At 42.4% G+C, this 26056-nt stretch overlaps 1 protein-coding gene across 6 annotated transcripts in view; it reads left to right on the forward strand.

The window, feature by feature from the left end:
• The window catches only part of LOC102698103 (phosphofurin acidic cluster sorting protein 2-like), an 88215-nt gene that overhangs the window by 45152 nt on the left and 17007 nt on the right, over positions 1 to 26056 (forward strand). For all 6 annotated transcript variants that reach the window (XM_015362991.2, XM_015362990.2, XM_015362994.2 and 3 more), the window contains exons 3-14: positions 7683 to 7772; positions 8002 to 8127; positions 11674 to 11836; positions 13693 to 13784; positions 15715 to 15795; positions 16741 to 16800; positions 20120 to 20271; positions 20891 to 20984; positions 23385 to 23468; positions 24092 to 24216; positions 24615 to 24747; positions 25874 to 25978. In XM_015362991.2, the coding sequence (XP_015218477.1) occupies positions 7683 to 7772; positions 8002 to 8127; positions 11674 to 11836; positions 13693 to 13784; positions 15715 to 15795; positions 16741 to 16800; positions 20120 to 20271; positions 20891 to 20984; positions 23385 to 23468; positions 24092 to 24216; positions 24615 to 24747; positions 25874 to 25978 (1305 nt within the window). The remainder of the gene's footprint in view (positions 1 to 7682; positions 7773 to 8001; positions 8128 to 11673; positions 11837 to 13692; positions 13785 to 15714; positions 15796 to 16740; positions 16801 to 20119; positions 20272 to 20890; positions 20985 to 23384; positions 23469 to 24091; positions 24217 to 24614; positions 24748 to 25873; positions 25979 to 26056) is intronic.

Genomic DNA, 26056 nt, shown 5'->3' on the forward strand with positions numbered 1-26056 from the left:
TATTGTATGGTTGAGACAGTACTCTTGGGTGACCTTCCCACATGTTGCTAACTTGCGACACAGGTTACAGTTTAAGCCACTGAGCCCTTTTGTGCTTAAATAGTAGCATCTTATTTACCCCCCACATCTCCTGTAGCGGTGTTCCCAAAGAATCGGCGGGACAGTTTAATCCACACGCCCACAGTTTCCTGTGTAAAGACGTATGCCTGTGCATATTTTATAATTAAACTGGCAAGCAGATCCTGAAGGAATGCAAGTATGCAGCCTGTTTCTTAATTGGTTCATAATTTTTCCAATATTTTTTTTTCTTTGACTTTGAGGATGAAGGTAAGATACAAATTCTCATCCGCGATAAATGTGCTTTCACGTTTTCGCATTGTGTACCGACATGTGACAGATATTCTTCTGACCCCTGCTGGGAATTACTAGTGCACATCATGGATTCCATCAACCAGTTCTGAAGTGCAGGATTGAAAACCAAGGTAGAGGTTCATGTGACAACACAGGGGTTCAGTTGTTTTGTCGCAGCCTTGGGTTCAATTCCTGGGGTCCCCTCTGCAGTTGGAGTTTGTATGTTCTCCCCTGGTTTGTGTGGGTTTCCTTAGGGTGCTCAGGTTTCCTCCCACAGTCCAAGGACATACAGGTAGTTTAATTGGCTTCTTAGAAAATTGGCCCTGGTGTGAGTGTGTACATATTTTTGTTTGTATACTGTATGTGTGTCTGCCCTGTGATGAACTGGTGTCCCATCCAGGGTGTATCCTGCCTTGCACCCGTTGCTTGCCGGGATAGGCTCCAGCTCCACCATAACCCTGTATTGGAAGAAGTGGCTAAAAGATGGCTGGATAATAAAGATTCATTTCTTTGGAGGTCTTAAAATGAATGGAAGGTTGAAATGTTTTTGTTCTAAAAGCATCCGGGTGATGCAAATTTCTGGAAAGACAGTAGAAGATACAGAAAAATGAGAACGAGCGATCTCAGCCATTGCTTCAAAGCCGATTCATTTCAGGATGTTGTGATTTCTCAGAAATCCATTGAGTGCCTGCAAGTTCACAGCATGTGTGACCTGCATAGTCGAAACTGTGACTGCTGAGCTCCTTCTCTCTCTGACACTCCTGCTGTTAAGAGCTTTACTGATAACCAGCACCCTGAACATCAGGTCATGTTTCAGGCCCACAGAACCAATACAGGTGAGGCAGGGCAGTGTCCTATACCACACTGGAAGACCTGTATTTTTGCTGTGTTTTTCTTAAATTATACAAGGGACTGCCTCTTTTAAAAGTCTTCAATGCAGCTGCTTGCTGTGTTTTGTTCTTGAGAGATTTTGGGCTCTCCAACAGTTCATGATATATTACTTAAAATGCAAAAAAGGAATGTGGATGTATTCCAGTTTTCTTAGTGGAATGTAAACCACTTATTTGTATGGTTTGTGTATACCAGCACTTGAAGATTTTTGTGACAATCTCTACTTTAGCAGGATATTTTACTACCGCAAAGAAAAAGACAGAAATGTAGACATTTATAAACCAGCTGACTATGTAAACAAATTGGTGATCTTTTGACATCAAATAACAATTACAAAATACCACATTCATTACTTTGAAGTTTTCTTTATTATTGTTTTTTACTTATAGGTTACTAATATGTGTTTGCTTGTAGAAATCTAATTCTTTTGAAACCAAAAACATTTTTTTGGTAAGGACGGTTTCTGTGGAATGGTTATTTAATACAAATTATACTGTAAAATATTCAGTTTTCTGAGCAATACCAAAAGGATTTTATTTTCTGATTTACTTTATTACAGTCTTATAAATTATAACCAAACATAAGTTTTGGTTCTGTTGACTGTTTTTGTGAATCTTCTTGAAGTTAGATGTAATATTCTCAGATATTTCCTGCCCCCCCCCCAATTTAACAGATTACAACTTCATACCTTCAAATTAAAACGTTTCATCATGTTGTGGTTTTAAGCTCCTTGCGTCAAACGTCAAACATGCATTTTATCCCTAAAGAGGATGGCTAGAATTTTCCAAACAAATGTATATGTAATAAAACCCTTTGGGATGTTTATTCTAATTGAAATGTATGACTCGCCTTTTGTGGTGACTGAAAGTGCATCTGTATGAAGGTCTAATCACACTGTACCGTTTATTGATCAGCTGCATTTTTTTCTGCCCAGCTTTGCTCCATGATATTTGCATTCAGACAGTAACAGTTCAGTCAGATCACTGGGAGTGGATTTTCTGACAGGTTGAAACTAGAGTGTTTGAATAAAATCACAGCTGCCTATTTTGGGGCTGCTTCCTCCCTGCTCCAATATCCACTGTTCGACTCCTACCTCAGACATCTGGCCGTTTTAATGTTCATTAATTATTCAATAAAGAAACGAGCTTTTAATGACCAGCTTATCTCTGCTAATCATTTATTTACATGTGCTCGCTTAACTTTCTTTTACATTTCCTGTCCTGTTGTTATAGCGTTGTAAAGCAAACTGGGATACCACACTATATTAACATCTATTAGTACAATATATTTGAGTTGTATTGCTATATATTGCTACGGTCCTGTGTAATGTTTGCATGTTGTCCACTCATCCTTGTGGTTTTTGTCTAAGAGCTCCAGTCCACCCAGTGGCTGGGCTTCATTCGGTATTCTCCATGACTCTGTGATGATCTCCTGGATCACCAGGGGAGAACGTTTATGCCATCTATCCCAAATTTCACACTGTGTTTCTATGGTGCACTCCAGCTTGCCATAACCCTGACCAGAAAAGGTGGCTTTGTGATAGCAGATGGAAGGTTCATGCTACAGTGTGCAGATTATAGCCCTAAGGGAGAATCATACCTACTTTACTACCCAGAGGAAGAATGCTACCTGCTTGAACTGCAGGAACAGAGCCTTTATTTTTTAAAATGACTTGGCTCCCACTTTAAGTCATATGGTCTTTAATCTGTATACTTAAAAAATGTAAACAGAGTTAATAAAAGCCACCTGCCCGATAGAGAAATCAGTATTTATTTTTCGCTTCTCTGCCTGCTTGCTGTTCAAAGGGTGTCGCTCTGCCAAAATAATATCCATTAGCAAAAAAAAAAAAGCGTAATTGTGCCAGCTTTTGTTAAAAATAAAATTAGTTTCAAATGGTTTTTCGGTTCACAAGTCTGTCAGTTTGGAAGAAATTCAAGTGAACAGCCTCCTGAGTGGCTCACACAAGTGCAGTGTTTGATCTCTGGTCACAGGTCCGAGCCAGGGTCGTGTCACTGGCCGACTGTGACTGGGGTTTCCCAGAAGACCGCGCACAATCGGCCTGAATGACGCTCAGGGGAGTGTGGGGTTGTTAGGCCAGGCTCTCTTATTTCTCCGGGACCCCTGCGGCCTCCCAGGCACCTGCAGAACTGCAGGCATCCTCTGTACTTGGCGCTGAATCCATCGCGCAGGGCTGTGTCATCAGTGACAATGTTAAAAGACAGGTGACTCACAGGTGGGCGTGGTAGAGGTGTCTGCCCGCACTTCCTCTTTCACTCCCCCGTGTGCGGTCAGGGGGTGCGAGCCGAGACATGAGCAACACAGTTGCTTATTGGGGTGGGAATAAGAAAAAAAATCATCGCTGCTGCAGAGTTTAAGAAAAAGACACAGCTGTACACATAATTACAGCAAGATCATGTGCAAAAGGATTACAATAGCTTTTGTCTTCTCCAGGTACTAAGTATTCTGATAATCCTCATCCACACGCAGAAACAGGATCAAGTAAAAGCCAAGGGATTTGTAGCATTACAGAATTGCAGGGTCCTGTTAGAATGCAGTTGAACTGCCCTCCTCCCCTACCCGGTCAGCTCCGGTTCGATGGTGCCAGATGGCTGAGGGGTCAGGTGAGGCTGGTGTCAGGGAAGGGTTGGGCGAGGAGAGGCTTGGTTACTCTCCTTTGGTAATTAGGTTAGGTAGAAACACCACCAGGTCTCTTCCAGGAATAGCACAAGCCTCGTTTGCTGATGAGACGCAAGTCTTGACAAGCTCTGGCCTCAAGGGAATGTGCACCTACACCAGCCTTGGCAGCAGTTGTCACGACATTAGAAAGTGGTATTACCGCTCCGCTGGTCAAACAAAAAATCACATTGTTCCTTGTCTTATATATGGGTTCGCATAGAACTGCCAAGCTTTGGTTTTTATTCCGCTGTTATTTGTGGGGTGCTTTTCAACCTAAGAATTTTTCAAACGTGTGCTGGTTTGAATCTGATCGACAGGGATTCTCAGATGCTCTTTTCCCTCTGAAGCTGATCACTTGATGAAGGAAAGTTCATTTAGAGTGAGGAACAAATCTGCAAGAACCGTATGTTACTCACTGTTGTTCTATCACAAGGTTGCTTCTGCTTGTTAATGGAACCAATTTAGCCAACATGATCATAACTAAAGAACAAAGAATTTTCTAGTGTTAGAACTCCATGACCCTTTCCTCTGATACATTAATAACTCTGTGAAATTAAAAGTTTTTTTGTCTTTTAAATTATTTTGCTACAATGAAAATACATTTCCTGCTGGGTCCTCAGTGGATTAAATGTCTAAGATGCAGTTATTGAAAAGGAAAACAATCGGATGCCTGTAGTGTTCCACATTTGTCTCAAATTTCATTGAAATGAGAAATGAGGGATTTCAACATTCAATAACAGATCGTGGATGGGGGTGTTTGGTACAGAGATAAAGGGAATAATGTAATTCATTTAGGAAGGTACTGCTCACAAAGGAATGTAACTTTACCATTGTATTGTGTTTGAAATGTGTAATAAGTGATCAGTGGAACTTCCATATGTTTTACTTAGTAATGAATCTGATATCGTTTAAACCCCGCGTGGTAAAAATCATACAATCCAGTTTGTACACTTGGGTGTTTCTGATGTCTTTTATAGTCTTGGCTTTGTGCTTGACAGTTTTAAGTGGAGAACATTCCAAAGCTTCATGTTTGAAATGAAGTATTTACATGCATCAGCTTTTAAGCAGTCAGGATTAGTTTCTAATCAATTGGTACCCGCATGTTTTATACAGTAGATATTTAATGTTATTCTTGCATGGTAAACTATGCCTGTTTCTTAATATGTCAACTATGAATCTAAGCACTCTTTTTAATTATCCACTCAGCTGACTAGTTGTGAAACGTGTTATTGCAATTTGGTGTGCAATGAAAGTGGAAATCCATGGACTATATAAAATTAAAATGTCTGCGTCTGTCGTGTTGGTAGTATTTGAAACGGTTTGTGTGCTGTATCGGACTAAATGGACAAAGGCTAAAAAATGTTTTGCAACAGTTATCACAACTCCCTGGTGTGCAATGTCGTACACATTATGACAGATCTTGTGCTGGCCCGTAGAGCTTGTCTAGACAGGGAAAGTGTGTAGGAGTGTCCTCTTTGTTTATTGTAGATAGAGGCTGGCAAGAGTACAAAAAAAAATAATTACACCAGTTTTGCTGCAATTGTATCTCCATTGGTATTTCTCAAAGATCAGGCTATCACCTGGTTTATAAAAGAGACTTAACAGGTGTACTGAATGATTCCGTCTGTGTTACTTAATCATCGTGACGTGTCAGTCAAGGAAAGGAAAGCAGACGGAACAAATCAGATAATCAGAATTTCGATTGCTGCTGTGACATTCAGTCAAGGTAACTATATTGGTAAAGCTCCCCGATTAAAATCAGAATTTTGGCTGTTTTCCCATGGAATACTGCACCTGACTTTGGGGGGTGAGGGGATGTTTTGATTGCTAGTTGATAAGAATGAAAGCATCTTATTCATTCCCTGCTGTTACTGTGCAAGTCTTTCGTTTACAATCCGTTATCAACTGAAAATGATACCAAGTTAACCTGTATGAATTTATTTGGCATCTCGACAGAGGGGTCAGGTCTAAGGAAGGCACTGTACATTGCAGAATCATTCCTGCTGTCTGGGTAGATCACAATCAAAAAGGGAGAAGAAAACCAAGCCCTTCTGATATCATTGCCCTTGAAATAGAAAACAAAACACAAATGTAGTAGCGTGGCCTCTGGTAATCATCTAACCAGATGCGTTGTAAGTTAAACACCAGAGACCTGGTTTGGCATGGGGCTATTCAATCACAGGAAAGTTACAATCAAGAGGCAGCCCAAGTCCCCGTCTCTCCTCTCTGGATCCTATCCATCCGAGTTTGTTTCAGTCCCTTTGTAGTGTAGTTCCCCTCTTAGCTCAAATGCGGGGAACCGAGCAAAATCTCCAAGTTGTAAATCCCCTAGATCACCTGGACCCTAGATCTACTGCCACTACTGCACACCCCTAAACCACAGTTCCTAAGAAATGTGTCGAAAGGCATTGAAAGCATGGGTAATCAACTTTACAAAACAGAACCAAAACCTGGACTCACACTGCGCATTGGCACTGTCAGGTGGGGTATAAACGCCGCCAACACCAAAGCAACGCCCGGGACTTGTGCGGGTCAGTACATACGTATGCGGCTCTCCTGGAGAGCAAGTGCCGGATTTCTCAGTTCCCGATTTCTGCCGTGCGCCTTCCTCACTGTCCTGAACAGTCGTTCCCCCTTCCCTGACGTCAGTTTCTCATTTCGCTGCCTGGCGCTCGTCTCGGACAGAGGCTCGCTTTTCTGCAGGGGCCGATTTGCTTTTGTAATGAGTCCGCGCGGTTGGACAGATCAGCCCACGCATGCATAAGTGGTTCTGTGAAAGAGAAGAATGGACTTTGTGAACAGGGATATGAGCTGCAGTAAGTCAGCTGTTTTTTTTTTTGTTGTTGTTTAGGCAGGAGTGACATTGTAATGAATTACTTTGAGTAATGGGGCCTTGTATTTGAAAGCTGTTCTGTGGGAGATTGCAAAGCTCTGCATTTAGGGAAATGGACTGATTTCTCGATATATCCTCAGCCCTCAGCCAGTATGGACCTCTATGAACTTGAAAACCTTTGTGATTAAAACTGCCTTGTAAAATCCACCCTAAATTGTGTTTTCCGCACATATTTCTGAGCTTGACAGATGTGGAAGAAGATGATATGATGTACACAAGTTATTCTTCTGTCTTCTGTGGTGCTCTTCGTGGCAGGCACCCTTAGGAGCATTGGTTTAACACAATATTAACAAGTCCACTCTAAGTCCTTCTAAATGTGGAGTTTGTGATCATGAAAGTGGGTCCCAGGTTTAAACAACATCTGTGGACTGCCAAGAAATTCATCTATTTGAAGCATGCTGGCATCAGAAGTCCATTTGTTATTTTACAGAATCGCGCTCTCACCATACCACTGTGCTCAATTCCACTTCCAGTGTCTTGATTACTGACCACCTAGTGCTTTTAATCTGTCATTAAAACACAAGAGGCAAAAATAACAAATTCTGATTTGAGGTAATTTTCAGAAGATTGTGGAAACTTCTCCTAAGCTTGATTAACGGCAGTCAACCCAATTCAACGCCACTTCAGCACGTCCACAAACATCAGCTTGAGCCAGGGTGTAGTTGGAGAGGGTCTGTTCAACATTGCTGATGTATAGATCTCTTTTACCTTTTGTTAGTTTGTCTTTATGAAGATTGAGCTACTTCAGGGATTAATGGATAAGGACCGATAAAGATATGCCCCTTGAGATGTGCTGTTCTTCCCGCTGTGCGTTTGTAATTTGCTTCGAATGCTTTCCTCATTCCAGCTGCTGCCTTTTGATGTGTTGCAGGGCTCAAAACGCATCCTCAGATCAAACGAATATGCCCTTCCACCCAGTGGGCTGATGGAGACAGATCTGGAGCTCACCTTTTCGTTACAGGTAGAGTTTATTTCATTTCTCCTGTTTTCGAGGAAAAGATGTTTTCAATGTTACAAGACAACGCAGACGTATAGCAGTTTGAGACCGGCAAGACAGCTGGACTGCAGTAAGGCAGTGATGATGATCAGTCTGTTCCTTGATGCAAACGTAGAAGGATTGTAAGGTATAAGAGCAATTGCTGCACTCCTTCTGTTAAGCTGTCAGATGGGCTCTTTTTTTTTTCCGGTAGTATCCACACTTTCTCAAGAGGGATGCAAACCGGCTGCAGATAATGCTGCAGAGGAGGAAGAGGTATAAAAACCGAACAATCCTGGGCTACAAGACGCTGGCTGTGGGAGTCATTAACATGGCAGAGGTAAGGAGGGGCCAAGTCACTTGTGTATTGAGCCTTGTTTCCTAAACCACAGGAGTGCCTTTAATTGAAAGTGTGGGACCTATTCAGAATAGAGCACCTGAAAGGTTACAAACAAGAGGAGGCCCTTCGGTAGCTGGTACGTTACCGAGCCAAAGATCTCATCCAGCTGTTTCTTGAAAGAGTATTGGTTTCAAAAACACAGCTGGCTTGCCTGTTCCATACTCCTGGAAACCTGTGCACAAAAAGCACCTCCTGGTACTTGTGTTCATTTCCTGGTCTTCGGAATCCAGGACAGTGACTTTGTCACTGCCTTGGAGGGTTTTGAATACTTTTATCAGGTCCCCACTTAACCTTAGACGGGCAGGCTGAAGGAACATAATTTTTAGTGTTGGACATTGTCTAAAGCCCTGAATTTTTGTGGTTTCCCTTCTCTGGACTGATTCCAGAGCAGCAGTATCTTCTATGTAACAAGGTATATTATACAAAATATTCTCAATGAGGCCTTATGAATTTATTACACGGTTTAAATGCCCCTTGATATAAATGTCAATGTCATAACAATTTGCTTGCCTTTAAAATTGCTTGTCTAGTTAGGTGTATTACCTGCTGGGCATTCACCTGCCTGTACACCTGACTAGACACGAAATATAAGTTTTAAGGAAGGAGTGTAACTTTTAAGTGTATGTCATAACATTTTGCTTGCCTTTTATTCTGCTTGTCAACACATGTGCTTATTGAGATGTCATGATGTGCATGTCTGCATGTCCAGCGCTTTTCTCTTACCTCTGTCCAGACCACCGCTCTACCGATGCCCTGGAAGACCCCATCTCTTCTACTGTTTCTTCCAGCTAATCGATGCCTTTAATTGATGTGCTTGCTTGACTTGTGGTTTACTTGTCTTTCTACTCAGTCCTGAGTTTCATAAATATCCCACTTCAAAGGTATTTTTTCCCGAACATCTTCATGCGCAACTTCAAACAGGATCTCTTCAACCTGCTGACCCTTTTTTTTTCTGACTAAACAGCTCTGAATCTGTAATCACTTTACGGGGAACAGACAGGCAAGAATAACACTGTATTTATCAAACCCTCCCGCAAAGTTGTTTTTTTCCCCCATTCTGTAGAGAGTCCAGTTAGTTACTTTTCTATTGTGAAAGAGGGCAGTTCTGGAGCTCAGCGATTAGACGTCCCATTCGAGCTGATTTACAAGCTTGCCCTGGATGGAAGAGTGAAGCCTGTGATTCGGAACTGAACTGGAGCAGGGCCCAGAAGACAAAGCTGGTAGCAGTAAGCAAGCACAGCCACTTGAGCGATCCTCAGCTTAAAAAACATGGCGCTCAGGAGAGGAATGACTGAACTGCAGCTGTCGTTTCCAGCCCCGGTATAGGTTCCCTGCTTTAAAAACAGGCTGACGGGTTTCACTTTTCCATTCGGGGCAGGCTTGTAATTCAGCTCGAATGGGACGTGTGATTGCTTGCTGGACCTCTGCAGAATGGGGGCGGAAAAAAAAATCCCGGATGGTGTTGCACGATTGCTTGTATCTGCAGAAGGCATGGTGGAATGTGGGAAGTCACTCTTGCATAAAAGGGCTGATTGAAGTGTGCTGTACTGCCACCCCAGGTTATACCTTAAGCAACATTGGAAGTTCTTACTACTTGGTTTTAATTTATTGCCCCATGGTAAGCATGTGACTTTTTTTTTTTGTCTAAGGTGGAAAACTGCTTTTTGTCCCTTAAACGAATCACATTTGCGAAATGAATAAGTGAGATCGTGGGCCGTGGGGACAGGATTTCATATCTACCTGCCTAGCTCCCATTTGTGTGCTCATCCCGGCTGAATGCAGACCCCTGTCTGTGACGCATGTGTCTGGTACAGTCAGCGCATTGATGCTTCACACTGCCTTTGCCGCGCTGTCACTTCGTGTGGGCGGTTTGCATGAGTGCTTTTTTTTGGGTGCACTGTTCAGTTCTTTTATAGTGTTTTTTTTTTTCCATTCTTGATATTCTTGATCAATGCAGTCCTTTTCCATAACGGGTGGTCCACCTGCAGCTCTGTAAGTGCCCTTATTGTCCTTATTATTACAGCCTTCCTGTCTAAGGGAAGGCTTTTAGTTGCTCATTTTTTTTTTCCCACCCCTTGCCTTCTTTTCTAGAGATGTTCATCAGAGGAGAACCATTTTGTCTTTTGATCATCATGGATTGAGTGGTTACCTCCAGTATGGCTTTTTAGATGTTTTTTTTTTCTCTTAAGTAACACCAATGTACTGTAGAAGACTTTTTTGTGAGAAGTTTAGCACTTTGCTCCTCTGGAGTGGAGGTGAAGATTGATCTGGAGGAGGTGGGAGTCCTTTTATTCTGCTGTATGGATCAGGAAAAGGTATAAAGAACTTTCAGTCGAGTTCTCTTGGCAACCCAGTTGCCATGGATGATGGGCATGTTTCATTGTTGAAATATGTAAAGCAAAATTAATAGTGAAACAATGTTTTTAAGAGTTTTTAGCAAGAGAAAATTAGAATTCATTCAGTCTTGTTTGACTGTCTAAGTGGATCTGTAAGTGGAACATGGACCGTTAGTTGGTAGATACTGGATGACTCCTGATCAGTTTCTCTAAATGCAGTTAATTTGTATCTTGAGAGATATTGGCGTTGACTTTTTAAATCTCTAGGTTCTGGGATTGTGTCCCAACTGGGATCTGTGCTTTTAACTGTAATACAAACAAGGCTGAAAAACCTGGATGAGTTGCAAGAGATTTTGTCTGCAGTGCCTATCAATTTGAAACTCAAATTGGAGAAAGCATGGATCTATTTAAATAGTTTAGTATCACAATTAATATTCATAATTTCACATTTGGTATTGAACAGATTTACCATACCAAAATAAAGTAAGTCGTTTATCTTGATTAAAAAATTATGGTCGACTTGGAATCATCAAATAAAAAATAAAATAGGATCAGAAATGACAGTTTAAACCAAGAGGTTAATTTTGTGCTTTTTAATGGGGGTTTTTGTTTTATTTTGCCCCTGAAGTAAAAACCAAATGAAGTCAGCTTGGTTGCAGCCCACTCTTCCTTCCAGTTGGTAACTGATAAGTTCCTTCGTGGAATCCAGCCTGCAGCCGAGACAGAAAACGCAGTCCGAAAGTTAAATGAACCCCCCGCCTATCAGGAGTTTTGACAATGTGAAATAAGTACAGCTATGCCTCTGCAAAAAGCAGTTTAAATCTATCAATGTGAAGCATTTGTTTTTGAACTTTTTAGATGTGGATCAGTTTGGATCCCTTTCCAGGGGAGGGCTTTTCTTGTTGTGTTCAATTTATTTTTTCCAAACGTGCCGTTGATTTCAAGAGCCCCACGAGATACAAAAAAGATGTTTTGACCCTGAAGAGTCGTTCCAGCGAGCAGAATCCAGACACTCGTGGGAAACCTTCTCAAGAGCTCCTCTTGGGTCCTCTTGGGTCGCAGGAGGTGTTAAGCGCGGTGGTGGCAGCGGGTGGAGGCGGAGAAACTGGTTCGGGGCCTGACCCGCGCGCGGCGCCTCTGTGTGTCCCAGGTAATGCAACATCCCACCGACGGAGGCCAGATTCTCGGCCTCCACAGCAACGTGAAGGACGCGGCGGTGCGAGCCGCGGAGATCAGCGTGTACTCCCTCTCCAGCCAGCCCATCGACCACGAGGACGGCAGCGTTCAGGCGGGGCCCAAGACAAAAGCCTCAGGTCAGACATCCCCTCCCCCACCACCCTTTCAGCCGGTACAGTCTGTCAGTTTGGATGATTGGAAATAAACCTGGGTGTTGGCTCTGTACATTGTCTGTCTGGGAATTGGAGTGTGAAAAGAAGTATTGCTAACGAAAGGTGAGAATGGGCCACCCTTCTGCGAAGTCTGCAATCTTTCAAGGTACTTTTCAGCAGTGAGGCTTTTATCGTTGCCCATCCTGTGATGCGTGTTATTCTTCACTAAATGAAGCAGCGCTAGTGACTTTTCTTCCAGGACTTTTTTTTTATTCTTGCTCTTTTGTTTGGGGTTGCTCGCGGTGCTGTGTGTCTGTGAGCGGCGGAGGGGAGGGGGGCAGGAGAAGATGTGTGCAAGAAATGACCCGGCCTCACGTTCGATGCTTCTCAGGCCTTAGCGCTGTGTAGTATCTCAGAGGGGCCCGCAGATAACTGCTGTCTGTCCGGAGGCAGAGCCTACTTATTGATCAGCACATACCCAGCAGGTATACCCAGCAAGGGGGGAGATGAGCAGTATCTGGCAGGTCATGTCTTTGTGAGTAAGAATCACTATTTGCTTGCTTGTAACAAGGTACGCGTTGACAGTGGAGGCCGTCTGCATCTGTTTTCAGTCCAGTCCCTGTTCTGGGAGTGCTGCCACATGTTCTGTTTTGCAGATCCCAGAGTAGAATCACAGATTGCCTGTTTCCTGCCCTTGTGCAGTGATGTGGTGTCTTCAGCGTTTACAGTGTAGAAGTATGTTCTATAAACCTTTCAGGCCCCTTAGAACTGGTCCCACTGAAAATGGGAGTAAATGCCGGGATGCGAGAGAAATCGCTGTGAAATTCAGCAGTGTTTATGAAACACTAAGGCGAAATAGTGCTGGAGAACATGGGTTAAGACTTCAAGAGCCAGTACTGTCCACTGGGGATTTTAATAGCGGTATAATTCTAAAGTCCATTTCCTAGTGAAGTAAAACGCAATAAGGTGATTATTGTGGCGCATTCACTGAAATACAACAGATGAGCCTTTGCCTCTGAATATTATATTTTGTCAGTGGGGAAAATTGAGATATTTATCACACTTAACAAGGAACTTTAATGTCTGAGCTTATTTATTCTCTGCTGTGGCTGTTTTCCTTTCTCTCCCGTCGAATGTAATCGGCTTCACTGAAGTGAACTGATTAAGAAAAAGGAAATGGAAACAGCTGCTGCCTAGAATGAAATCTAACAAAATGAAAACATCAGCTACACTATATCTTCCTGTGTGCACTTTATAGTCATACTTTCTCCAAATATTGAATTTAAATGTAATCTATATTCCCTTAAAGTGAATAGTGATAGAAATGTTTGAATACATGTAGACACACAGTATAAACAATATCCTTTTAACACACTTGTTGGCTTAGTATGATCAGCCATTAATAAGGCACGCTTGACCAGCTTCTGTAAGCCGTGGGGTGATGAGCTGGGGGTTTGTCATTGTGATCTCTGCATGTCAGCCTGTTGTAGAATATTCTCCCTTTCCATACATCTACACAGACTAGGTCAGTTTTTGCAGAAATGCAGCCTGCATGGTTTGTGTCAAGTCATCAGGCTACCTCTGTTTTATATGGCACTTTTGAAGGAGAACATTACAAACATCAGTCAGATCGTAATTAAAAAATGTAACATTTTAGCCTAGTAATTTCCATACAGTATGGAGTATGGAAAGTATTAATAACAGTACCTAGCCAGACCCCTGTTCCTTATTCTCAGGTTTTTTTTCCTGTTTTCTGGAGTCAACTTTCTCTTGAAAAAAGTCCTCTGAATATTGAATGAAGAAGCCGCGATGTCCATTCATTTTCATGTTGTCTCTGGCAGACCGGTCTCCAGACATCGATAACTACTCAGAGGAGGAAGATGACAGCTTTTCCTCGGAGCAGGAGGCCAGTGATGACGCAGTGCACGGCCAGGTCAGTAGTGGGACGCGTGTGAAGGGAGCGGGGTTCAATCCCAGCATGCACAGCGCCTCTCCCTAGACAGACCGGGTCCTCTAACACAGCAGAATTCCGGTTTCAGAAGGGGGTGACATCACTTCTGGAACTGGCTCTTTGTCGCTGCTGTGAATAGCGGGCTCTCTTTAAATACACAGGTGGTGTTGTCTTTTCTCATTTTAAACCACCCATTTAAAAAACAAAAAGCGACTGAAACCACCAGATCCCTTCAAAAATGAATGCAGTTAAACAACATCGTGTCAGGTGCCTTTTAATAAAAAAAGAAAGATGTTAAAATCGGCAAAGCTCTTTTGTAATCTCGAAATCCTTTACATGAATACACGGAAGGATGAAATTGAGGATACTGGTACATTTTAGATAAACGCTGACTTCATTCTGCAGACAGTTTTTCATGTTAGTTTTCCTATGGCTGTCATAGTCTTATTTAGAAAAAATAAGCAGTATTGTGAGTATTTCCAATGTCAGTGTGGTTTGGCAGAATTTATGCTCCAGTAAAGCCAAGAACCATTATCTAAAAAAATAACTTAAGCCACCGCCTACAGTATTGTTACACACATCTCCCTACTGTCTTTCCCAAGACCTACAGCAGAAATAAAAGGTCAGATTGAGATTTACTTTAGTTGTCTGAAGATGTACTACATTGGCCACTCAGCTTCTCGGTGTTAATCTTACCCATGACAAGAGACCAAGCTGGGTGTTGCTCAGTCCTGTGGTTGGTCATTTGTAAGTTGTGCACAGATGTCGACAAAGTGTGGCTGACAGGCCAGTGCAGTATTGCCACTAATATGGCCATTTTGTATAGATTATAGCTTAATCTCTGTCAAGCTTGTTCTGTAGTTCAAAAGTTTTGTTCTGTGTTGTTAATGACACGGTCAAGCACAACGTAACCACTTGAAATCACTTCAAATTTGTGGTTTTAAACACTTTTTGAGTTTAGCAACATGAAAATTACAAACAAGGGGAGGCTTTTTGGTTTTTAGTAGCAGATCGATCCAAAGGGGTCACTTAGCCATTTCTTAAATGAAGGCAGAGCTTTGACAATGAAGCTTTTTCTGTTCTAGACTCCAAATAATTGAGTTATTTTGCATTGTAAGTGTGGGGAAAATACATTTCTTGACTAATTCAGGAACAGCAATCTTTTTTTGTAAAACGGTGACCAAAATTTGGACACCATTCTAAAGGAGATCTAAGGCTACTACTAATGAGGTGATCATTTCAAACTTCACATCCAATGATTTGAATTCTGCACTTTCAGAAGTGTATCCTAATATTATTTACATTATGATCACTCCTCACATTGTCTCAAAGATGTAAATGATGTCAGCAGAAACACACACAGATCTGGTTTATTTTCCACCAGTAACACTCTTTACTTGGCTACATTAAATGTCACCTGCCTGGTCTTCTGTATTTCCTTTGCAGTTTCTACAGTGTTTGCAAATCTACCTATGTTTGAATCCCCTGCAAGCATGACTAGTCTACTAATCATAGCTGAATATAAATCATTGACATTAATGAAGAAGCACAGTGCACATACAGATCACTGTAGTACTCAACTAATTACATCACCCGATAAATTGTCTAAAAAATGTATAGTGCACAGATTTTCGTTTATTGCATTCATTTTCAATGCTGTGATCAAATACAGAATATTGTTCAGATTACACTGATAATCATGATGCGTATTTGTCTGAAAGCCTCTGTTTGGAATCATTAACAGACCAGGGTTGTCTTTTGATTGGATGTAGATACATAGTTTAATAAGTCCATAACTCCACTGCCGTTCAAATTAAGGGTAGATGGCTTTGAGAACACAGATTCCTCGTGTTGGACTAAGCTTTTAGTTTGTTTTTTGCGCATAATGTAGCCTGTGGATTTATGTTTTCAGGACCTGTATGATGAAGACGACGAAGTCAGAAAGCCCAAGAAGTCTAGGAGGAAAATGACCAGAACTACTTCCATGACAAGGGTGAGGGGCATTTGCTCGGTTAAGGGATCTTTAGATGCAGACATCTAAAGGGTGACACTCCAAGTTAATACTTTCCCTCTGGGAGCTTTGGCGACGATATAGGTTCTTGTAAAAAAAGTGCTGTGCACTTTGTTTCTGGTCACTACTCTCATTTGCTTTGCAGGCGCCTTTATCTTGGGGCGACATACAAAGGAGGAATGAACGAGACACCCTTCTTTGAAAAGGCTCTTTTATCTCTAATGCACAAAAGCCAAAAATAAATCTGTCTGTCACTCTTCACAGTCACGCTTAGGGGCAGCCTGATCAAGCAGATCTTGTTATTTTAGAGTTCTAGGTTTGCCTTAAATTGTCTTTCACTGCTATTAATAACACCTGTGCCTGATGACTAACTGATAACAAGAACGTTAATATTTTACAGAATTCCAGGCTTAGAAATTCAATTAAATTCTGCATGGATGCTGTACACATAATGCATTCAGGGTGAATGTGGGTGTTTGTTGGTGTAAAATTACTTAATTTAGGACACACTCATATATAGATTAGTTAACACACTCTGTGCTCTGTGCAGACAGTAAATGTCTTTTAACTGGAGGTGTTATCTTGTTTTTTTAACTACAGCTGACAAATGACTTGTTCTTCTGCTTTTTAGTATCACGCATGCTTGAACCATTTAAGTCTTCCAGCGTATGGAAAGTGTTCATCCTTGTGTTTTGAAGCGAAGAGTATGAATTACAATGCATAATTAGTTTAATTCTGTTTCTGTATTCTGAAGTGGCAGAAAGTGAGTATGATGCAATCCTTAGAGCATTGAGAATATATATGTATATTGTTACCAAAGCTGATGTGCTTCTTTACAGAAGCCCAGCAGTGTCATGATCTTTTAAAAATCAAAGACCACCTAATGCAAAAAATCAGCAATCTTCTCTTCTCTTTTTTTCTCGACAGCAACCCAATTTTAAACAGAAGTTTGTGGCTTTGTTGAAGAGGTTTAAAGTGACCGATGAGGTGAGTGAATTCTGTAAAGTTGGAGGCAGGATTCAGCCGGTTACAGATGGTAAGGTCTCAGGATAAGATCATACCAGGGGAGACAGGAGACCGTTCAATCCTGCAGCAGGTCTTTCCAGGTAAACGTTTTTATTACGCTTTCAAAACCCCTTCACACACGTTCGCAAGAGCATACGAGTGGCACAAGCTCACTCAGCTGTAAAAAGCAGCATTTATTAAAGGCCCACAGGGACTATGAAATAAAATCGGTAGTAATTCACTCTTGACATATCACCCTTGAACTTGATTGAATGTATGTTGCGAGTGAAGGAGAAAATGCTTCCAGGCGTAACGGTTCTATCCATGTTGTTTTACTGTAAGCACGTGTAAATGCAGCTGTCAAAAACCAAACAAAACGTCTGTTCTCCCTGCGCTAGCTAATCTAATTACAGTAAGTCCATTGGCTCTCTCCCATCGAGTCTTTCAAGGCCTTCGCTGGCTCCATTGGAAACAGAGCTTTGCGTCGTAATTGCATTACCCTACTGGCCAGAAGGAAAGGATGGAAATAAAAACGGGTTATCTGAGGTCTGTCAGGGCGTGACAGAGGCTGGAGGAACTTGGCCAGGGACGCTCCTGGGCTCCTCAGGGCTGTTCCGTAACCGTCTGAAAACAGCACAGAGCTCTTCTGGAGCGGTTACCCAGAGCCTCTCGTCGCAAACCAGTGCTCGGTTCTCACCCTTGTACCCTCACGCCGCCGCCGGGCGGGGCCTGCTCGCGTAGGCCAGGGCTGGTCACCACGGTTTCGGGGAAGTCCCGCTCCTTTGGAGCGTACGGCTTCAGTGTCCAGGAGAGCAGCCCGAAGTCCGAAAAACATTCCAGGCTTTCTGATCAGTTGATTTAATCAGCGTGACTTTATTTGAAGGTCTGGCGGGGATGAAAGCCAAGCAAGTCAAGTCCTGGAAAAATGGGAAGGACTGCAGGTTTTGTGCTTTGCCTGCAGCAGGGGGTGAAGTGTACGTAACCATTTGAAGAGTGGTGACATTCTCTTTTAGCACTGCTGCCTGGGTTCAATCCCAGACCTGGGATTCTGAAGTACAGGTTTGAAAACAAAGATAGAGGATAATGGAGTGGCACGCCAGGTGCTGCTTCGTAGCGCTGGGTTCAATTCCTGGGATGCTGTCTGTATGGAGATCGCATGTTTTTTTCCCAAGTTTGCACTGGTTTCCTCCTGGTGATCCAGTTTCCTCTCACAGTCCAAAAACATTCTGCTAGGTTAACTGGCTTTTGGGCAGACTGGACCTGCTGTGAGTGTACCTGTGTGCCCCTCAATAGTCTGGCATCCTGTCCAGGGTATCCTGTCTTGTGCCCGTTCCTTGCTGGGACGGGTACCTGCTCCTCTGTGACCCTGTATCAATTAAAGCACTTAGAAGATGGATGGCTGGAGAAGGCCACATTTAGCACTGCTCAGAAATCCTTTTTTCTTGGCAAGTAATGTAATGTTTCACTCCTCCATCACCAGCCCTCCTGGAATTTCCTGCTGCCTTGACATTCACAGGTGAAATAACATTTATCAGGTATAAATGTCAGCTGGGGAGATGGGAGAAATTCAGAGGATAATCTGTGTCACAGCCCCTGTCCTTGGCAGGTATATTAAAAGATAGCAATCTTGATATACCCATTTTCATACTCCCATTTGCCAAACATACAATTTTCACCCTGTCAAGCGTCAGCAAAGATACAGGACCAAATAGATCAGACTCCTGTACCTCGTCACAGGGCATTCTCAACCGAATATGTGAGCTATTATTTCTAAAGCCAGAACCCTCGGCTCAGAAATAAATATATTTTGAAGTCCCTAAAAATAATCACCCCTGTTGAGGTGGGAGGGGTCAACATTCAGCTAAAAAGATACTACTTTATGCAAATGGACTAAAGACACTTTGCCATGCTTGAAGCACACCCTTTTTGCGTTCATTTGTCTTGCCAGAGCAGCATGGGACACCCTTGGGCTTTTCAAACCGTAAATGAACTCGTTGGCCATGCCTTCATTAAGGGCCTGCATCCTGAATTCCTGTTTATTGACATCAGTTCAGATTCTGGAAAGTTACCTTTTTTTTGCCATGTTTAAGCCTTAATCAAATAATTATTCTACCTGTACAGTAAACGTTCCCAATTTATATCCCCACGTGAGTTTTTAGATGAGGTGCATCAGTAGCCTCCTGATTCAAATAAGTCTTTTGATTTGTCATCATAAATTTCTCACAAGCACCTTCTCAAATACAGAGCTCTTTTGTATCTGCAGTGTTGGCTGTAATTATGTGATGAGCAAAGCTCAGTTGAATTAAAGAGCACAGAATCACTGCTGGGTCCCAGCTCTGCTGATCGTCTTTGTTTTTGTGTTGTATTGAGGCAGTGCAGTAACTTAGACTTATATAAGGGAGCCGTTTTACTGACTTTAAATTTTAGGTTCAGGTTGCTGCATTGTAGGTTTTCTCTGTGGAAAAAATAACAATGAAGCAAAACCATATTTCTGTGTCAAAGATCTGGGCTCAATTATATTCTTTACTTGAGATGTGTTTCAGTTAAACCTTGATGCTGCATTCCTCATTTCTGTTCTTTAAAGGAAAATATTAAACCTAAACACATTAAGCATATTTGTTTTTTGTGATTAGTCTCCAGACAGTGTTGCTTTCAGATTTCTGATCCAGCAGCACAGGGTTTGAGGGCAGGCTATTTCAGGGCTTGAAAAATAGACTGATTATTGGAAAATGTTTCATTAAAGGAACTGAGATGCATATCCTCAAACCAACAGCTGTGCAGCATATGTGTTAATTAATGGCAAGACGGGGCCTAAATCAATCCTCCATGGATTGCAATGGGTGTATTTTAATGAGTAGCTCATGTGTAACTCAGGACTTTACTTTCAGCACAGAGAGAAAATAGCTTTTCTGGCTTTAGCGAACTCCAGCACTCCTCGGTTAAAAAGCTGAGGAAATTGCATACAACAAAGTGAGTCAGGATGGAAACCTTCACAGGAATGTCAATGAACCATTTTTTTCCCTTTAATATTAAAGTATCCTGTTCTGTGATTGCTCTGAGAACCAGCGGGAGAAAGTGGTGCAATGTGACATTGGATTACACCACCGTATCATCTCAAACATGCAGTAGTGGCTGAAATGTTTTTTCGGGGGGGGGGGGGGTAAATTTGAAAAGTTCCATGAATCCTTAAGGACTGTGGTTCTTAGATTAGGTGTGAAATGGACTGGATTCTGATGATGAACCTCTTTCAGCTCCCACTCAGTAGATTAATTGCGTTTTGCATGCCTGTTCGTGTCGGTAGGTCCTGGATTCTGATCCGGTGGACCAGACACAGGAGGTGGAGGAGGATTTGGACTTGCTGTACGACAGCCTGGAAGTGTACAACCCTAGCGACAGCGGGCCAGAAATGGAGGACAACGAGAGCGTTCTCAGTACTCCCAAACCGAAACTCAAGTACGCCATTTCCTTGCTGGCCTGGAATGGAAGGCATTCCATTGTCTTCCATCCCATTCTGTAGTCGAAGGCTGCAGTCTTATACACATGTGAACAAATTATTTTGAATACTGCACCATTTTGACTCCTTTTTCTGATCATTATACATTTGGGAATTTGAGGAGCTGGTTCAGGGGGCTCAAAGTTCAGGGTTGACAACCCCTGTTCAAAGAAATGCGAGATTGATCTCGATCCTTACTGTGTCACACCATTCACACTGTTCTGTTCAAGGAAAATTCCCAAAACACTTCTGGCTCTGTTTGCTCCCGGTTTTGATTGGTATCCAAATCTGTACAATACTGAACATTTAAATGTGTGAAAAACGAAAAACAAAGCTGTAGTCCCTTAATCATGTCTCTCCTCCTTCCAATTGCTCAAGACCCATTAATAAAAACTGTTATAATATTGAACCTTTGACCCCCAGCGGCAAAGATGTGAAATGAATGAAGTAATTCAGATATTTCTAGGAAAGTAAAATATTCCCAATAGTAATCATAGCTGCTGTAATATACTGAATTGTGTACATCATACGGATAATGGAAATCCTCAGGTAAAGATTAAAATGAAGTTTTTTTTTTAGGCCATTTTTCGAAGGGATGTCACACTCCAGTTCCCAGACAGAGATTGGGAGTCTCCACAGCCAGAAAAGCCAGCCGAGAGACCACACCAGTCCTGTGAGTTTTCCCTCCTTCAGCCTGTGCTGGGTTCTGTGGAGCCTCTCAGGACTAGGAGTGCCCTGTATTGATCCTGCTGATCCACATACCTGCTGAACAGTTCTTTTATTTTCCTTGATGTAAACCCCAGCCCCACAGGGGACAGAAGCCCTGAAGCGATCACAGCAAAAAACAACACCACATAGACATCTCCCAGGCATCCACAGTGTGTATTATGGGGTTTCAGTCAAAATGACGAAAGACTTAGACGAGGACCACGCAGCATCGCCGTGCCTGAGCTCCTTCATTGTTCGCCGTATCCCTGTGTGGCGATCGAGGCCAGCCGAGCAGCGGATCTTTCTAGAAGCACACGTTTACTGAAGTGTAAATTGCACAGGGCACGTCCTCTTATACAACTTCTCTGATTGAGATTAGTTCTAATCATTCCAGCCAGGCCGCGCCATGGGGCCAGCGCTCTCTCGCTGTCAGCGCTGATGTTTGCTCCGTCTGTGACGAGGGTGTGTGTGCAGCCCACAGGCAGAGCTGGTTAAACACCCTGGTCTGGTGGAATGGACACCCTCAGCATATTGAATTTGACCTTCTTCTTTTCTTATCCCTGGCACAGTTCGGTTTCCTTGCGTTGCAGATTCAACCAGGCGTTTTCAATCCCAATTCCCTACACGTTTTTTTTTTCACACCTTGTTTCTAGATAAAGGTCTGCATTGCAGTATGCAAGAAAAAAAGTCAAAAGAAATGTGCAATACCCGACAGTCACTGATGACTAGGATTTTTACTCTAGCGGTTTATTTTTGTAAATCAAAATCCTAGTGTAGCAGTTTTCATGTTATTTACAGTCACGTCTTCAGAATGCTTTTGGACTTTTTATGAAATAAGGCAGGTTAACAAAATGGGAAGAAAAGAGTTGTGAAACAAGAATTGATGACAGTTGGAACTGCATGTCTTGCAAACAACTGCAAACAAAAACATTTGGAGCAACAAATAAGCTTAGTGACAAAAATATTCATTTACAATATAGATTTTTTTTAATCTTTAATGTCAAGAGTGATCATCCACAGCGATTATGACAGTACCTCACAACAAAGTACAGACTTGATGTGGGTTTTCAGTCTGTTGTAAATGAGTAAAAAAAGAACAAGGGCAAAGGTATAAACCATTATCCATCGGACACAGAAAGGTCTTTTTCAGGTAAAGTCATTTGATCCACTGAGCCTTCCATAGGGATCTCCAAATCAGTTGTTTTGCCACCATGGGTTTGTTGTGCTCTGAATAGACCCACTAGTGTTCAAGGTCTGTATTTTTGCTGTTTCTGAAATGCCATAATAAACTGCCACACTTTTAATTGAAAGGGGTTGTGTTAATGTGCTTATTTTAGTCTAAATATCCAGAGCATGTGCGCACTTAGCAACCTAAAATATCTTTTGCATCTTAAATTGAATAATGCCGCCATGTGCTGTACAGTTACTTGCACATTTCAGAATATATGAGCGATCGTTCTCAAAAATGCATCTTTCTCACTGTGACTTAGCTTAAGTGTTTCACGGCAGCTTTGGTTTTACAACTCATGCAAGTGCGCACAAGCAAAAGGAACCACTGATTACTCAAAGGCTTGTGTAAAATGGAGCAGCCCATCAGATCGAGAAAGCAGTCAGCAGGTGTCGGAGGTGGTATAAGCGTTTAATTTACTTTAAAAGGTTTACGTTTGGTATGAGGCTTTTTTGTGCATCAACAAGATTGATGTCCGAAAGCACAGAGCTGAGTTCTCACTATTGCTGGTGAGCTCTGATGCTGCAAAACCATATTTTTAGTATTTTTAGAACTGACATCGCAAGCTGACAGTCATCAGATAAGCTTGTGCACTCCCAGAAATGTTTACTATCCAGCACTGCATATTTAAAGAGCTTTGGGAAGCACAAGGCACGCATTTTACTTTGCTTATATTTACATGTGCACGTAAGATGTCTGGCTATTTGAATCGGGAATAGCCGTATGGGAGGATTGTCCCAGTATTACATCTGAAAGAGTCATTCACAGTTTGCGAAAAGACAAAATCACAATGCTGACTTTTCAGCTTGTCTGTGACCAGATTTGTAACTGTAACCAAGATCAGCGGGGAGAATAATGGGGTATTTGCTTAGGAAATCTTGTGCTATTAAAGTTTGTGAAAGAATGCTCTCTTTAACATTCTTCATTTTTTGGGAAAATACACCTTAGCCAGTGGAAACAGTCTATTACCAATTACTTTAATGTAGGCTTTTCATTTATTGAAAAAGCTCTCTATCTGTCACTGACTTGGATATGACAGGAATGTGTGCTGTGTGTTGTTTTGTTATTTAGATGCTCCTCTCAAAATAGCCTTTCTCTTCCTGACTGTCTTTAGACATTTCCTTTCTCCTCTGGTAGGGTGGGGAATTCCTTCCCTCAGAAAAGAGCAAAGTGCCTGGCTCCAGGTACCAGGATGATGTCATAGTGGAGGCCACGCCTGGGGTGAGTTTCCTGTTGTCTGTTACCCAAGACCCTGCAGGCAAGGCCTGCTCTACCTCAGATCTGGGTTTCACAATCTCAGCTCACTGAAGTTTGCTCTCCCGAGTCCTGACTTTATATAAAAAACATTCTCAGCTGAGGGGCTTTTTGAGAGAAAGTAAAACCCCACTTTTTGTTGCATGAATAAGTAAAAAACAATATTAATTGCCCAGATGAGTATGAGCACAGTTTTCATTTGGAACACTTTACAAAGGCTGTTTTTTGTTAAATCAGTGAAATCTTCCCTATCTGTTATGTGAAGCAGCCTTTGGGGAATCAGTACATCTTTTATCTCAATACAAGATAAACTGCCACTTAAAAAAAATATCTGTGATATTGTATAACATATTGAAGCTTGTGATTTTGAACTGATATTCTGTTACTATAGTTCACTTACTGGACATACTTCTAAGCAAATTTGAATCGCATATTAACAGGAAATATACATTCCTTGTACAAGGGTGTGTGTTTAATTTCATAGCCATCATAGTCTGTCTTAAAGGTCTGCTTTTTTTTTCCTTGGCTTTGATAGCTTTGGATCGCGTTTTTTACAGCAGTTCAGTCTGGCCTTTCCTCTGTTCCCACAGGGAGCTGAGGAGGAGGATCTGACAGTCGGAGATGCCGGAAATTCATGGGACACCAACACGGATAAACTGGCCTGTTCCATCGGGAAGCTCACCAAAACGGAGTCGCAGAATCACATGTCACCCAGGTAACATTTTTCCGCTGTTCCCCCTTTGCTTCTTTGATATTACGTAAGCTTGTATAAAAATGGTCAGTTCTTTATTTGACTCACCTTCTTGACCTTTTTATCTGTGCTTTTCCGGCTGCTAAATATTCATTGCCTTTGGGTTTGAATGCCTCAGACAGGCTTCCACTCCACTGCACTAAAGTGGAGTGCAAAAACTTACTAAGTGATGTGTTAAACCAGGTGAAAACCATAACCGACTGCCTGCAGTGACAACGGAGTTGTGTATTCATTTTGGGGTACTAGTTACTGCGTTTTGTGGAAGAAAGGGCTGTGGCTTTGCTGAAGGCAGTACTCTGCAAAACGGACTAAAAGGGGGGATTTTTTGTCCTCTTTTTTTTTTTTACTTTTAAACCTTGCAGCAAAGTGGAGAGCAAGCCCCACAGACGTCCCCGGAGCACTTCGATGAAAGACCGGCAGAACTCCAAGGCGCAGAGTGACCGGACGAGCAGCATGGACAGCGAGAGCTCTCCGGACTCGCGGCTCACTGCACAGGTCGGGCTCTATAAAGACGAGGCAAGGAGGCTTTCAGAGGCTCGCTTAACGGGTTAGGGAATTTGGGTTTTCACTTACATCCTATGTTTGGGGAAAAGAAGGTGTAGAGAGACTGCATGAGAACTCATCGCACTGCTCAATCACATACTGTGGTCAGTGTTCTTTGTTGTTGGTGGAACAAATTGATGTGTTTTTTTTGTAGTGTAAGCAAAGCAGTGTAATGGTCCTCTAAGAGATGATGGAGTTAAACCTCCATCCTTAACATGACGTTTGTCTGGTCACTAAAATGAAAATCAGATAATCGAATCTAAATTAAAAACATTTTTTTTTTTACAATAAGACTCATTTTTAATTGATATTGAATTTTTGTTCGGTTTAATGTTAGAGCATATCATTTTATTTTTTGTCCTAAATGTTTTACCTATTTGTGTTGTGTGATAGGAAATTTAAATCACAGTGCCTTTCTACACGCGCCGAGGGAGACATTACTGCTCTGTGTGCTGACCTTCTCCCTGCGGACTGTGATGTCTGTATGAATCACAGTTCAAATCTCTGTTTCTTCTCAAGTATGGGCTTACAACAAAGCAAAACGCGCACAGAATGATAAGGAGGACTTGGTAGTTGCTGTATTGAGTATTGCTGTTGTGATTTAATTCATAAAAGGGCTGGTAAAAGAGCTCTCAGCAAATTACAGCATGACCACAAATGGGACATTTCCACTATTTTAATATAAAAAATAAAGAAATGTCAGGTAGTAAGGACATACAAGCTGCATGCACGAAGGTACTCCAAGGTGGGACACACAGCAAGTACTGTGGGTGTGCGGACGCTTTCAGCATTCGGCACTGCAGCACAGTTACAGCGTGCAGCTTGTTGAGTTGGCTCAGTAAGGCCATTAAACCACATCCATGCTTTGCTTTAAAGCGAACGTGTGAAGTCAGCCCGTAGAATCAGGTCCGTTCTTGCTTTGCTTGACCTCGCAATGATGACGAAATGAGCGGCGCTGTTCTGATGGACCAGTTCCCCAAGGCTCCGGCTGCCCCGAGCCGTGGCGTGGGGAGCCCCCACCACCGTGTGCCGACCCAGCCCGTCCCCGGCTCTTCCCGCCTTCTCCCTGTTTGCGCAGGTCCCGCGGAAGTCGGTCTACGACCAGCTGAACCAGATCCTGATCTCGGACGAGCAGCTGCCGGAGAGCATCATCCTCATCAACACCACAGACTGGCAGGGCCAGGTGGGTCAGTACCCCTGACTGGGCTGGGCTGGCGACAGTCTGCACCGAGCAGCAGAGCTCAGAGTGACAGCGGGCACC

This window comes from Lepisosteus oculatus, chromosome 17 (assembly GCF_040954835.1).
Source record: "Lepisosteus oculatus isolate fLepOcu1 chromosome 17, fLepOcu1.hap2, whole genome shotgun sequence".
NCBI classification, from domain to species: Eukaryota; Metazoa; Chordata; class Actinopteri; order Semionotiformes; family Lepisosteidae; genus Lepisosteus; species Lepisosteus oculatus.